Source organism: Mixophyes fleayi, chromosome 10, assembly GCF_038048845.1.
Source record: "Mixophyes fleayi isolate aMixFle1 chromosome 10, aMixFle1.hap1, whole genome shotgun sequence".
Lineage (NCBI taxonomy): Eukaryota > Metazoa > Chordata > Amphibia > Anura > Limnodynastidae > Mixophyes > Mixophyes fleayi.
In genome coordinates, this window is record NC_134411.1 from 8,137,260 (window position 1) to 8,149,433 (window position 12,174).

A 12,174-nucleotide genomic window follows, 5' to 3' on the forward strand; every position below is an offset into this window, starting at 1 on the left:
GATTGGCCCGATAATCGGCTGAAAACCCTGTCGTGTGCACCCAGCCTAAGATAGCAAGCATCAGGCGTTTACAGATCGTTGCCAGCAGCTGGTTGATAAGAGACTTTCAGATCGAGGTCTGCACTAGTATAACGTGAATAACAAGGCTATTGTTAGGAACCCCCCTAGCCCGTACAGCACAACCCGGAGTCTGCTCTGCCAGTCAGGTGTTCACTGGAGCCCCTAGTGGTGGGACAGACTTGGCCGCAGACTAGCAGAGGGTCGTGAAGTGCGTACCGATGAGGGAGAACCCAGGAAAGCGGAGTGAAGTCCAGGCAAAGGTCGAGGGCCGGCAGCAGACAGGGAATCCAATACACAAGCCGAGGTCAAGGGTCACAGGCACGGTAGCAAGGTCCAGATACAGGCAGGATGGTCAGGGTCACAAGAAACACAGGCAGGGTCCAAATCCAGGCAAGGGGTCATACACAGGCAATCAGTCCAACCGGTTTTCACCAATACAAACAGGAGCAGGAGCAGGTTAGGCTGACAGGCAACCTGGACGCTATAACCGGCAGGGAGGCTAAGCCCTCCCTGCCTTATATACAGACTTTGGCCAATCAGGGCTTAGCCCTGAAATGCATCACAGGCCACGTCACTGACATTAATTAGCCCGCAGGCTATCTTAGCGCATGCGCCCGGCTGCCTCACTCGCCAGGGCGCACCGCTTGCTACACTCGGCATCCGACCGTTGCCTTGGCAATGGTCGGGCCTGAGAAACCGGAAGTGATGCCCCGGTCGTCATGGAGATCACTTGAAACAGGAAGTGAGTCGCGGCGGTGCCCGAGGCCGCCGCGGCTCCTGATCGCTATAGCACATTGTAAATTGAGCTACAGGCTCAATTACAAACTTCTGCACTGATTGAAATCCAGAGTCCTGAATCTTTCAGTGGTGTCAGGTGGCATGGAACTCCCTGCGGTAGCTTTGCAGTGTGCCATGTCAGAACAGATGCTTTATTTCAGCTGGTGACTGGTGTGAACCAACGGTAAGGCCCTCACGCAGTCCACAACTCTCACGGCAGGGCAAGTCGGATTATACAAGCTCAGGACTTGACAGCCAGTCTTCCTTTCATTATGATTATGTAATACCCAACAATGCTCTCTCACACTATGAACCCAGCAGTAATCCCTTAGTAAAACAGAAATGACCCACTCGTATTATGCCAGCACATTGACCCTGTGCAAAATTGTACTCAATAAGGACACTGATCACATGAGTGAAAGACTATTCTTTAGTGGCTGGTATATAATACAGAGCCCACTTCTTGGTGGCTAGTGGGTAATACTGATGCTATTGCTTGATGGCTAAGGTACAAAGTTGAGCCCATTGCCTGATAAGCATAATATGGCCCAATCCATAGTGGCTAAGGGTCCAATATTGTCATAGTAGTCAAGTTCCTTATACGGTATAAAGTCCCTGCTGGCAAGAGTACTTGTCTACAAACCATTCTGGTCTGCTCCAAGTTCAGAGGACAGAAATGAGGAGGCAGCTGTCGCTCCTAATTGCTTAAAGCAGCTTAAAGGACTTGAGAAATAACTACTGTTTTAGGACGAATAGATAGAATGCTCATTGCTTGCAAACGTATCAATGGCTATAGTGGTAACCTGAGGTTTTACATTTCAGTCACAATTAGATGATTATCTGTAAATGGTAAATGAGACCATTTTAAAGGGAATTAGACTGTAAGTTCCAATAGGGCAGGGACTGTTGTGAATGAGTTCTCTGTACAGCGCTGCGAAATCAGTGGCGCTATATAAATAAATGGTAATGATGATGATAATAAAAATTGTGTTATATGTTGAGACTAACTATTTTGTGACTATTTTAAGGTGTATTTGACTAAGGTCTTAGCACCTTTTTATTGTATTAACACTTCATCTCCTGCTTGTCCTCGTGCATCCTGTTACTTTACTAATAGAAAACTAGGAATGTTAACGGCAGCAAGAGATGAGTGCTCTGATCTCAGGGCACTGTGACCTGTTCACTTGGGTGATTATGTTAGTAAGGACAGGGCTGCATGGGATAGGGACAGTGTCATGGTGTGAGGAGGGGAATGAGGACAAGTTAAATAGTGTAAGGAGCAGGCTGGAGTAGTGATGTGAGGCTCCTGCCAAAACTATGGCAGATTGTGGTCTCAAATCCATGTCTATATGAAACAAAGTTTAAAGCAGCCAACTTGTTCATAGAGCACAAGGAAGTCCTGAAAATATTATTTATGTCAACATAAGCAAATGCTGGATGGGATTTTGGGGTTCTGACCTATATCTTGTTTGGATCTCATTTAGAGTTGGATGCTTTTGCGCTCTAAACATGCAATAAATGTGAACTTGCCTGTGTATGTGGAGTTGGATGTATCTCAAGTTTCGCACAACTTAAAATTTGTAGTATTTGAACCAGAGTGTATGCTTCTGCCTCTCCAGTGATTGTAGTAAATACTAAAGTTGCATTATCCTATTTGTGCACAATATTATAATGCATTGAAGAGTCCTATACACAAGAGAGAATGTCTTCATAGCTATTAACAAATGCAAAAGCCACTTTTTCCATAAAAGTGTAATTAAATACAATCTGTTGATTTTACCCCTTTACAAATCAAATGCCAACTGTTGTTTCCTGCAGTAATTGAAGTGACAGAGAAGCACAATTCGGTGAAACCGTGGCAACTTGATGAGCAAGATATGCTAAGGAATTAAGTACGATCAGCTAGAGAGGTCAATACGCAGGCAGCCCATAAAAGAGGGTAGACAGTGCTGTGGATGGTCATCGTCACCTATCCAGCCCTCCAGTCCCCATAAGAGACTCCTCCTAAAAGGCACACTTAAGGATGGGTCCGCAGCTGTTTATGTTGCACATATGTGAACATGCCCATATTGTATTGCTTTTTATGCGTGCCCACCCCTGTCTGTTCTGCCTCTTCAGATGTAAAGGGTTCAAAGTCCATGATATACCAAAATCTACATACGAACACAATTTTAGTGTAAATGCCCAGTACAGAAATGTATATCGTATGCAAAAAACATTGTAATACGTTCTAAATGAAGACCTAAGCCTGAGCAAGCCACCAAATATAATTTTGTTTCTTTTTTTTATACATGAATGTAAACTACAGCCTTTTTTGTATGTAGTACTCACACTTTTTTACAGTGTGATTTAGAGTTGAGCTAGGGTGTGCCCTGCTTCCCACTTCAAATATTTTAAATATGTTCTCTCTCCCCCACACTGCAACACTGCTCTGCTACAGAGCAAAATTGTACCTTCTAGCTGGATTTACTCTGGATTCTAAAGCCTTTTGTCTCTATTAAATGTCACCTCATTGGAAAATAGTAAGGGTTTCCTTATGAAGTATATTTTTGTAAATGTTTTCTATTGACCTATTCAATAACATTTTAGATTTTTCTGAATATTAACATTGTGACAAGCTGCACTTCTTAGAAAGCCAACTGTGATGTGCTGATTTCAACAAAACTCTATTAAAGAAAGTGTTCTCCTTTCAATGCATCATGAAATAACAAATGTAGTTTAAAGTGTACAGAAAAAAAACAAGTCCCGTGGACCTTTGGACAATGGTAAGGTAACTGACGGTCATGGTAAGGCTGAATGCACATGCATTATAAGAATAATTAAAGGATTGTCCATAAAATTATTAGATTCTCCTTTATTTGATGACCGCCCAATTTATAGTCTCAAATGGGACATTTTAAGTCCAGAATGCTAATTCTTCTAAAGGCTCGTGAGGTAATAGTGGGGTAGGCTGCTATATCAGTGATGCACATGTCCTTAGATTGCACAGATGGGTATCCTAACCATCGCTCTTTTGGGCATTTCAGTTCCCCCAATTTGAGGGCTAAGCTGGGTCCAACTTAGTCTTACAACCATCCTGATCTGGAGGACAGACAGGTCCGGCGCTCCCATTAGGCAAGGTTAGGCACTTGCCTAGGGCGCCGGGCTCTGGAGGGCGCCTGGAGGGTAAATGACTTTAAAACTGTGCGGCGACCGCTGACCATACCTGTCACGGCTGCCGCACAGCATTCAGATGCACGGGAAGGGGGGGAAGAGGCTATTGCTCACCACCGCCGCCTCTCTGCTCCGTCTCCTCCCCTCCACTCACTAGTGTCAGTGAGTGGAGGGGAGGAGACGGAGCAGAGAGGCGGCGGTGGTGAGACAAGGTAAGGAAAGACGGAGGGAGGAGGGCGCTGATTTTTGCGGGGGGGGGGGAGGGGGGGTTCGGGGGTCGCCGATTTTGTAAAAATGCCTAGGGCGCCATGGACCCTAGCACCGGCCCTGATGACAGAGCATAATGTGCTTCACCTTGTCAGGACAATACTCCTCTCTCACTGCAGGTTATGAATATTTTTTTACTTTTACAGAATACAACATGATGTGCCAAACATGGACAATGCAGTAGTTATTCATCACTATGGCAAGAGGCCCGAATGGTATTCCAGCCTCACAGAACAGGCAAGTCAAAAGCTATTATTTACTAAGACTAGTCTCACGTGGGTTCTTTCTGTGCCAGTGTATTTTATTATACTTAAGAAGAGGGTTGAAAAAATGTCCTGTTCGTATACTGCAAGATGTATCAAAGGTCTCTTACCAGGATTATAACAGCCTTTTATTATGTAAAATGTTCTGACACCTGGCCAGCTATGTAATACTGGACTTTCATGCCTCTGTAAAATGATCTTCTGTGGATTAGAGTTTTCATGTACACCTTTCACAAGTAAACACTTTGCTTAATGCCGTTCTTTAAAAGCAAACCGATATGGGAAACACCTACGACCAACTCACAAATCTTTGTTAAAGACATTTGAGTATGTAGCAAAAAAAATGTTTTCCTCATGAACAGACTATGATTTTGTGTTCTACACCCTTTTTTATTGTTCTGAGATGCACCTGTTTCCTGGGTGCCATAAAGTACTGTATTGACATTTAATAATGAAATACCTGCTAATCTAAATACATTCCATTATATACTAATAGTCTGCTCAGTTTTTCTTTTTAAGTTTACTATGTTTTTATTAAAACCTCAACATTAAACAGGAAAAAATAAGTATGACATTATAGGCAAAATTCAATTGTCTACTTTGTTCAGCTGCTTATATCTCCAGGTACTACAGTACCCCAATATTGCGGATTTATCTGCACACCTCCAATGTGCTGTAAGAAGAAACTTGTGATGTTACATCGCCCTCCCAATGTAGTTGCAATATCAACAGTCACAATGTCTACACCAGTGGTTCCCAAACTTTTGCAGTTCGCTGCACCCTTAGAGTCTCCATAATTTTTTCAAGGCACCCCTCCAAAATAATTTCTGAGCAGTCCTGTTTTAGAAGTAGTTGGGTCAAAAAAATGTAATAAGTATTTAGGTCAGGACAGAAATACTTATTTAGTTGTATGCAAAAATGCCCCCTCTGCATCCAGACACACTGCCCGCTCTGCATCCAGTCACTCTGCCCTCTCTCACGCTGCCCCCTCTGCCCTCTCTCACGCTGCCCCCTCTCACGCTGCCCCCTCTCACGCTGCCCCCTCTCACGCTGCCCCCTCTCACACTCTCCCCCTCCTCTGGCCTCTGTCCCCCTCCTCTGGCCTCTGTCCCCCTCCTCTGCCATGCTGCCCCCTCCTCTGCCCTCTGTCACACTGTCCCCCTCCTCTGCCCTCTGTCACACTGTCCCCTCTTCTGGCCTCTGTCCCCCTCCTCTGCCCTCTGTCACGCTGTCCCCCTCTTCTGGCTTCTGTCCTCCTCTTCTGGCTTCTGTCCCCCTCTTCTGGCTTCTGTCCCCCTCTTCTGGCTTCTGTCCCCCTCTTCTGGCCTCTGTCCCCCTCTTCTGGCCTCTGTCCCCCTCTTCTGGCCTCTGTCCCCTCCTCTGCCCTCTGTCACGCTGTCCCCTCTTCTGGCCCCTGTCCCCCTCTTCTGGCCTCTGTCCCCCTCTTCTGGCCTCTGTCCCCCTCTTCTGGCCTCTGTCCCCCTCTTCTGGCCTCTGTCCCCCTCTTCTGGCCTCTGTCCCCCTCCTCTGGCCTCTGTCCCCCTGTCCCCCTCCTCTGGCCTCTGTCACGCTGTCCCCCTCCTCTGGCCTCTGTCACGCTGTCCCCCTCCTCTGGCCTCTGTCACGCTGTCCCCCTCCTCTGGCCTCTGTCACGCTGTCCCCCTCCTCTGGCCTCTGTCAGGCTGTCCCCCTCCTCTGGCCTCTGTCAGGCTGTCCCCCTCCTCTGGCCTCTGTCAGGCTGTCCCCCTCCTCTGGCCTCTGTCAGGCTGTCCCCCTCCTCTGCCCTCTGTCAGGCTGTCCCCCTCCTCTGCCCTCTGTCAGGCTGTCCCCCTCCTCTGCCCTCTGTCAGGCTGTCCCCCTCCTCTGCCCTCTGTCAGGCTGTCCCCCTCCTCTGCCCACTGTCAGGCTGTCCCCCTCCTCTGCCCACTGTCACGCTGTCCCCTCTCCTCTGCCCTCGGTCACACTATCCCCTCTCCTCTGGCCTCTGTCCCCCTCCTCTGTCCTCTGTCATGCTGTCCCACTCTTCTGCCCTCTGTCCTCCTCCTCTGACCTCTGTCATGCTATAGTGACAAACTGCGTGAGAGAGGAGTATGCTGGGTCCCGGCGCCGCGCGGATTGGTAAATTTGTTTTGTTTGGGTTTTATTCTGGCTTTCCCACGGCACCCCTGTGACAGCGCCGCAGCACACCTGGGAGCCGCGGCGCACACTTTGGGAACCGCTGCTCTACACCATAAAGTTGACAGTCATAATATTAATACAGTTAAAAGGTCAACAATCAGAATGTCTACATATTCATAAGGGTGACACCGTTAAAAGGTCAACATTAAAATGTAGACAACATTATATAGAGCGTAAAGCACTAGGTTTAAAATTGCAATACATGTTTAAAAAAAAAAAAACCTTGCCAGCCTAGATTGGTACTAGCACATTCGGGGAGACAAACAGAGTAGGGTCCCCCCAAATTTACGATTACCAGCACTAGGCTTTGCCAGCCATAATGGCAAACCAACCCCAGGCTGATCATCATGGGGCTAGCTTGCCTAGGGAGATCTGATCTGCAAAAAAAAAAAAAAAAAATACAGCCATCCCCTGTCCCCACTCTAAGCATACCCAGCCCACTAGGACTTTTCCCACACCCCTAGGCGGTGGGTGTGCGGTTGTTATGAGCGTTTTGTCGCTTTCCAATAACGTGTGTCAAATCTCGGTTTGTGTTTCCAACGCACAAATATTTATTCTCAAAAAGTAGCAGAATAATTCAAGCGAAATTATAAGAAGTACAGCCGTTACTTATCTCAGGCGCTCTGGATCCAGTGAACAGTCATTCAGTCCTGAAGTCTGTGGACTAGGTGACTGAACACTAGATGAGGAGCTTCTGCTTATATGCAAACAGAGATACAGTGAAACAATGCAAAGGTGTGGCTTGCTTCTATTGGTCCAGGCATCAGGAGGGTCCAGGGGGTTGCAGATCATAGGCTAGTTTTAAGCTCAGGAATCCAAAGGAGGGGGTTATCTCTCCAGGGGATGGGTTCTGATCTTCCCGCCAAGATTCCTAATCATAATAGTCCATAATTCCTTAACATTAATAACTTGAGTATGCACTCTGCGATCCCTTCGCAGAGTGAAATCGCAAATGTGAAGGGGATTAGTATGACACCACACATGATTCCTTCAACGTGTACCATATTTTTTTACTGATATGCATATAACTTATAATATTACACATAAATACTACTATATTTCGACATAACTGACTATGTGTTGCAACTACCATTAATGTGTACTATTTTACAAGTGTGCGTGTTTGTGCGAATGTATGTAAGAGACTAAATACTGTTGTTGCCACGTGTTGCAGCTGCGTACGCCCTTTCACGACGTAGCGTACCGTACGCATCTTTTCAAACAAAGACAACCAAGTTTGCTCGATTTTAATTGAAATGACTTTATCCAATTTGCTGACTTCGACACGTTAATAATAATTTTGTCGTAAAAAAACATTTTGTCCCTGATGTACTGCAGGTATGCTGGCACTTGGGGAACCTGTAGTACACCAAGGAAAATTTTAAATAAAACACTTCAGTGTAAAAAAATAAATTATATATATAAATTAACTACAGATCTGCACAGATCCCCATGTTTTGGTTCTAAAACCATCTTTGTGTTTTGGTTTTGGATCTGGATTTCATTAAAAATTATTAAACTGTAAAATGATGTAATTTTGGGCTGGTTTTTCTTTCTACTTTAGTATTAATATAATATTTATTGTCTATTTTGCAATGACCACCTCACAACTGTCAATATTTTCACCAAGATTGGAAAAAAAGCTGCAGTGAGCTGGCTAGCTAAAAATAGTGACACAGCAGCACAAAACATGGCGCATAATGAGATACAATCTCCGTGAAACATGGTGCCAGAGCACTGGCTGACAGCATGGTCATTTTAGAAAAGAAGATACACCAAGGTGGGCCTCACCCAGAAGTAAAATGGTGGGAGAAAAACCACAAATACAATATTTTCAATGTTAGACAGCAAACACATTGTAGAAAGGCAGTAATAAAAGCTCATTAGAGGGATAGCATTAGCATTAATAAACATTTTAGACATGTAGATAGACAAAGATGGGCTGCACCCAGAAGTTAAATGGTGTAGAAAAACCACCAACTTATTTCTAATTCTCAATGTTAATAGATATGGATTTTAACAATTTACTCATGAGCATTAGGGTAAGAGTGATCATTTTCTTCAATGTTTACAATGTCATCATCCTCATCATCACCACTGTCAATGTCATCACACATTATTACTTCATCCCTACTGGAATCTAATGTTATAGATTATGTTTGTAATTGGTATCAACATCCTTATTCCTCATACAATGTATAGTTCATTTTGATGAACACTAGTTTTTCAACATTTTGGGGAATTGGCCTCCAGCAATCGCTCATAATGTTCCTGACTGAGCCAAACACTCTTTCCTAGTACACACTGGGTGGTGGGCAGCTTTAGTACACCATAGCTAGTTTATACAAGGGGTTTCAATTTGCATTTCTTTCTCCTAGAATTCAAATGAACTGTCTGAGTTGCTAATTTAATGATAATGTTTAAAGCAATCCTCCACCATTCTACTATTACAATGTGTATCAGCTTGAGATGTGTTAGACATGTAAATATATTTGGACATTTCTTTTAAGTCTGACTTGATGTCATAATAATCTTTCACTTTGGTGCACTATGTTGACTCCTCATCAATGTTACTCTTAGAAAAGTTAAGTTTTTGTTTTTCTGTCAGTAGCATTTTTAGAAGCAGCTGAAGCAGGGGACATGTCATGTACGACCTGAGCCAATAGATTGCTCAAAAGGAGCCATTTGTTATGGCGAAGATTTGTGTCAGTTGGTGTTGGGCTAATGGCTTTCATCATAAACTTGCAAAACTAGTTGTAGACATCTTCGCCTTTATCAGACGCCTTTCCCGTAGAGCTTGATGCGCTCACAGGTACTTGGATGCCCCCAGATCTTGACTCTAATTTAGTGCAAGTTTATGAACAATACCACAGGGGAAGGTATGCGGAAGGAATCTGGATGATAGTGGGTAGTCAGGAAAAAGCTGGGGCCAGGGTGCTGTAGCAGACATGATGATCTGGGACAGGTAATAAGGTCAGGGCTAGCAGCAAACAGGAATATCCAACTAACAGATCCAGAAATCAGGGCAATCAGCAAATGAGCATGGGTCCAACTAACAAGCCAAGGGTCACAACGAAGGGTTAATCCAGAGTTCTACAGAATCCACAGAACAAAAGACAGAGCAGGACAGTAATTCCTCAAAGAGACGCTCTAACCAGTAGGGGAGCCAAGCCCTCCCTGCCTTAAGTTGCCAATCAGAGAAGAAGGGAGAGGGGCATTATAATAAGTGAATAAGTAATGAATAATTAATTGGCCCGCATGATTATTATGTACCTAATGCGCACTCGTCCGGCTGCCCGGCTGCTCAGTGTTGCTGTGACACTGCGCTGATTAAAAAGGCATAGACTGATCAGGATGGAAGTGACGTCCCGGTTGTTGCTATGATAGCCAGGACACAGCCAGAGGAAGCGAGCCATGGATTGCCACGGCTCATTACAGTTGGAAAGAATGACATGGCATATAACTTAAACCTAGGATCAAGGGCTGCAAACCCTTGGGTTTTAAGATGGCAAAGCGAATAAATAACTTGATCTGGATGGCTAACATACTTGGCAGAATCGCTTAATTTCATCTCCTCCTTTTCTAGCTGCTTTTCCAGTAGTTTCATTAGGGATATGACTTGACTCTGGCTGGCATTGTCTGAACTCGCTTAATTTGTTACAATTTCAAATGGTTTGAGTAGCTTGCTTAAAACTGAAGAGATTCTCCAGTGTCCTGAAGTAAGGAAACATATCTCCCCTATCCTTATCTCATGGTGTGATGTGTAGGTCTTGATGGCTTATTGCTGTTTCTCTAGTTTCTAAAGCATTTAAAGTGTGGAATTCCACCTTGTTACTACCTCTTGCTTCATTTGATGGCATTGCAGATATTTTTTGCAGCAGCTGAATACTAAAAATGCCCAGAAATTTCATGGGCCATAGACAGCATCTCCTTAGGTCAGACACCTTTTAAAGAAATTATGTATCGCCAAGCTTATTGAGTGTGCAAAGCATGCTTTAAATTATACCCAGTTATAATACACACACACAATATTTGCTCCATTAACAGCACTGAGGAATCCTGAGGAGAGTTTTAGCAGGGTGAGCCATTTCACTATTGCATTTCTGAGTTTTTCCAACTGATTGACAATGGTATGTTTCTTAGTGAAGCCAGCGATACAAAGAGTAGCTTGCCTGTGAATGACCTGACATTGTGTGCTAGCACTACTATGCAGAGAGGATGAAAATGATTATAATGCAGGTGCTGCTGCTTCTGGTGGCGATACACCTACCCAGTGAGCAGTCACGGTCTTGTAGTCTTTGTTTGACCAGTAGTGCTTGCCCACCTATCCATAGTTAAGTGGATAGTCAGTACAATGGCATTTTCAAAGGACTGAATGACTTTTTGTTTAACCTCCCAGTGTAGCCGAGGGTGAAATGGAATCGAGATGGAGTTTGGTAGCGTGGGTTCATGATCTCCACTAATCTTCTAAAAATCTAATACATTGATGGTGAAAATTGGGCGTACATCCAATGCTAACAGAGCTGTCATGGCTTTAGAAAGCCTCTGTGAAACAGGATGTAGGCTGTCATACCGTCCGTTTGCATTTAGAAATTGGATGCTGGACTATGTACTAATAAGGAGGATGATGATGAGGTGTTGCAGTGAAGATAGTATCTATCTATTCTGCTGCTAGCTGATGCTGGACTGCTTGTTGCTATACGTGATTTTCCACCGTTAGATAAACTACTTGAATTAACGCTGCAAATGATGTAACAGTGGGGGAGGGGGGGGAGGGTTGACTAGATGTTCAATAGCCCTACCCCTATTTATGATGGCATCCCCAAGGCTATACATGCTTCATTCATCATTTTCAGATGCACATTTATACCCCTCATCCTCTTGCACATTAGCAAGTTCCAAAGTAGCATCCTCAATTTCTATGTCTAAATCATCATCATCATCATTACTACTTATTCTCACATTTCCAAATGGTTTAGACAATTTGGAAGAAGGTTGTTCTATAATTATAGTGTCAGAACTTTAAATGTCAGACTAGCATATAGCACTCATGGACACCCTTAGACACTCCTCAGGATTCTGTAAGTGCACAAGTTGTTGTTCAGTCTCTGTGTTCTTTTCATGCTGATGGGGCTGTTTTGGATCCACACTCAGTGTGAGAAGGTGGTGCATGGGAAGTTATAGAAGATGCATGACCATGTTGGGCATACTCTTTTGCAATGGGCATTCTAGTACGTATAACAGTAGTAGCAGGACCACTACTAGCAAAAAGTGTCCATAGTCTCAGTCTTGTCACTGCAGGTGGTTGTCACTCACCGGACTGTGAGTGCCATTTCCCGTGTGTTCAGGAACCGTGGCCGTCCGCCATCCTGAGGGTCTGCGCATGTGCAGCCCTTATCAAGCCTTCAATACCTGTTGCTTTTAATTGATTGGATGATCAGGCAACCCTCCCTATTTAAACCACCTGTGATCATTA

At 44.4% G+C, this 12,174-nt stretch overlaps 1 protein-coding gene across 1 annotated transcript in view; it reads left to right on the forward strand.

Moving 5' to 3' along the window:
- LOC142103401 (synaptotagmin-2-like) overlaps positions 1-12,174 on the forward strand; it is a 75,764-nt gene that overhangs the window by 32,362 nt on the left and 31,228 nt on the right. The window contains exon 2 of the mRNA XM_075187464.1: positions 4,404-4,494. Within this exon, the coding sequence (XP_075043565.1) occupies positions 4,470-4,494 (25 nt within the window). The 5' untranslated portion in view covers positions 4,404-4,469. The remainder of the gene's footprint in view (positions 1-4,403; positions 4,495-12,174) is intronic.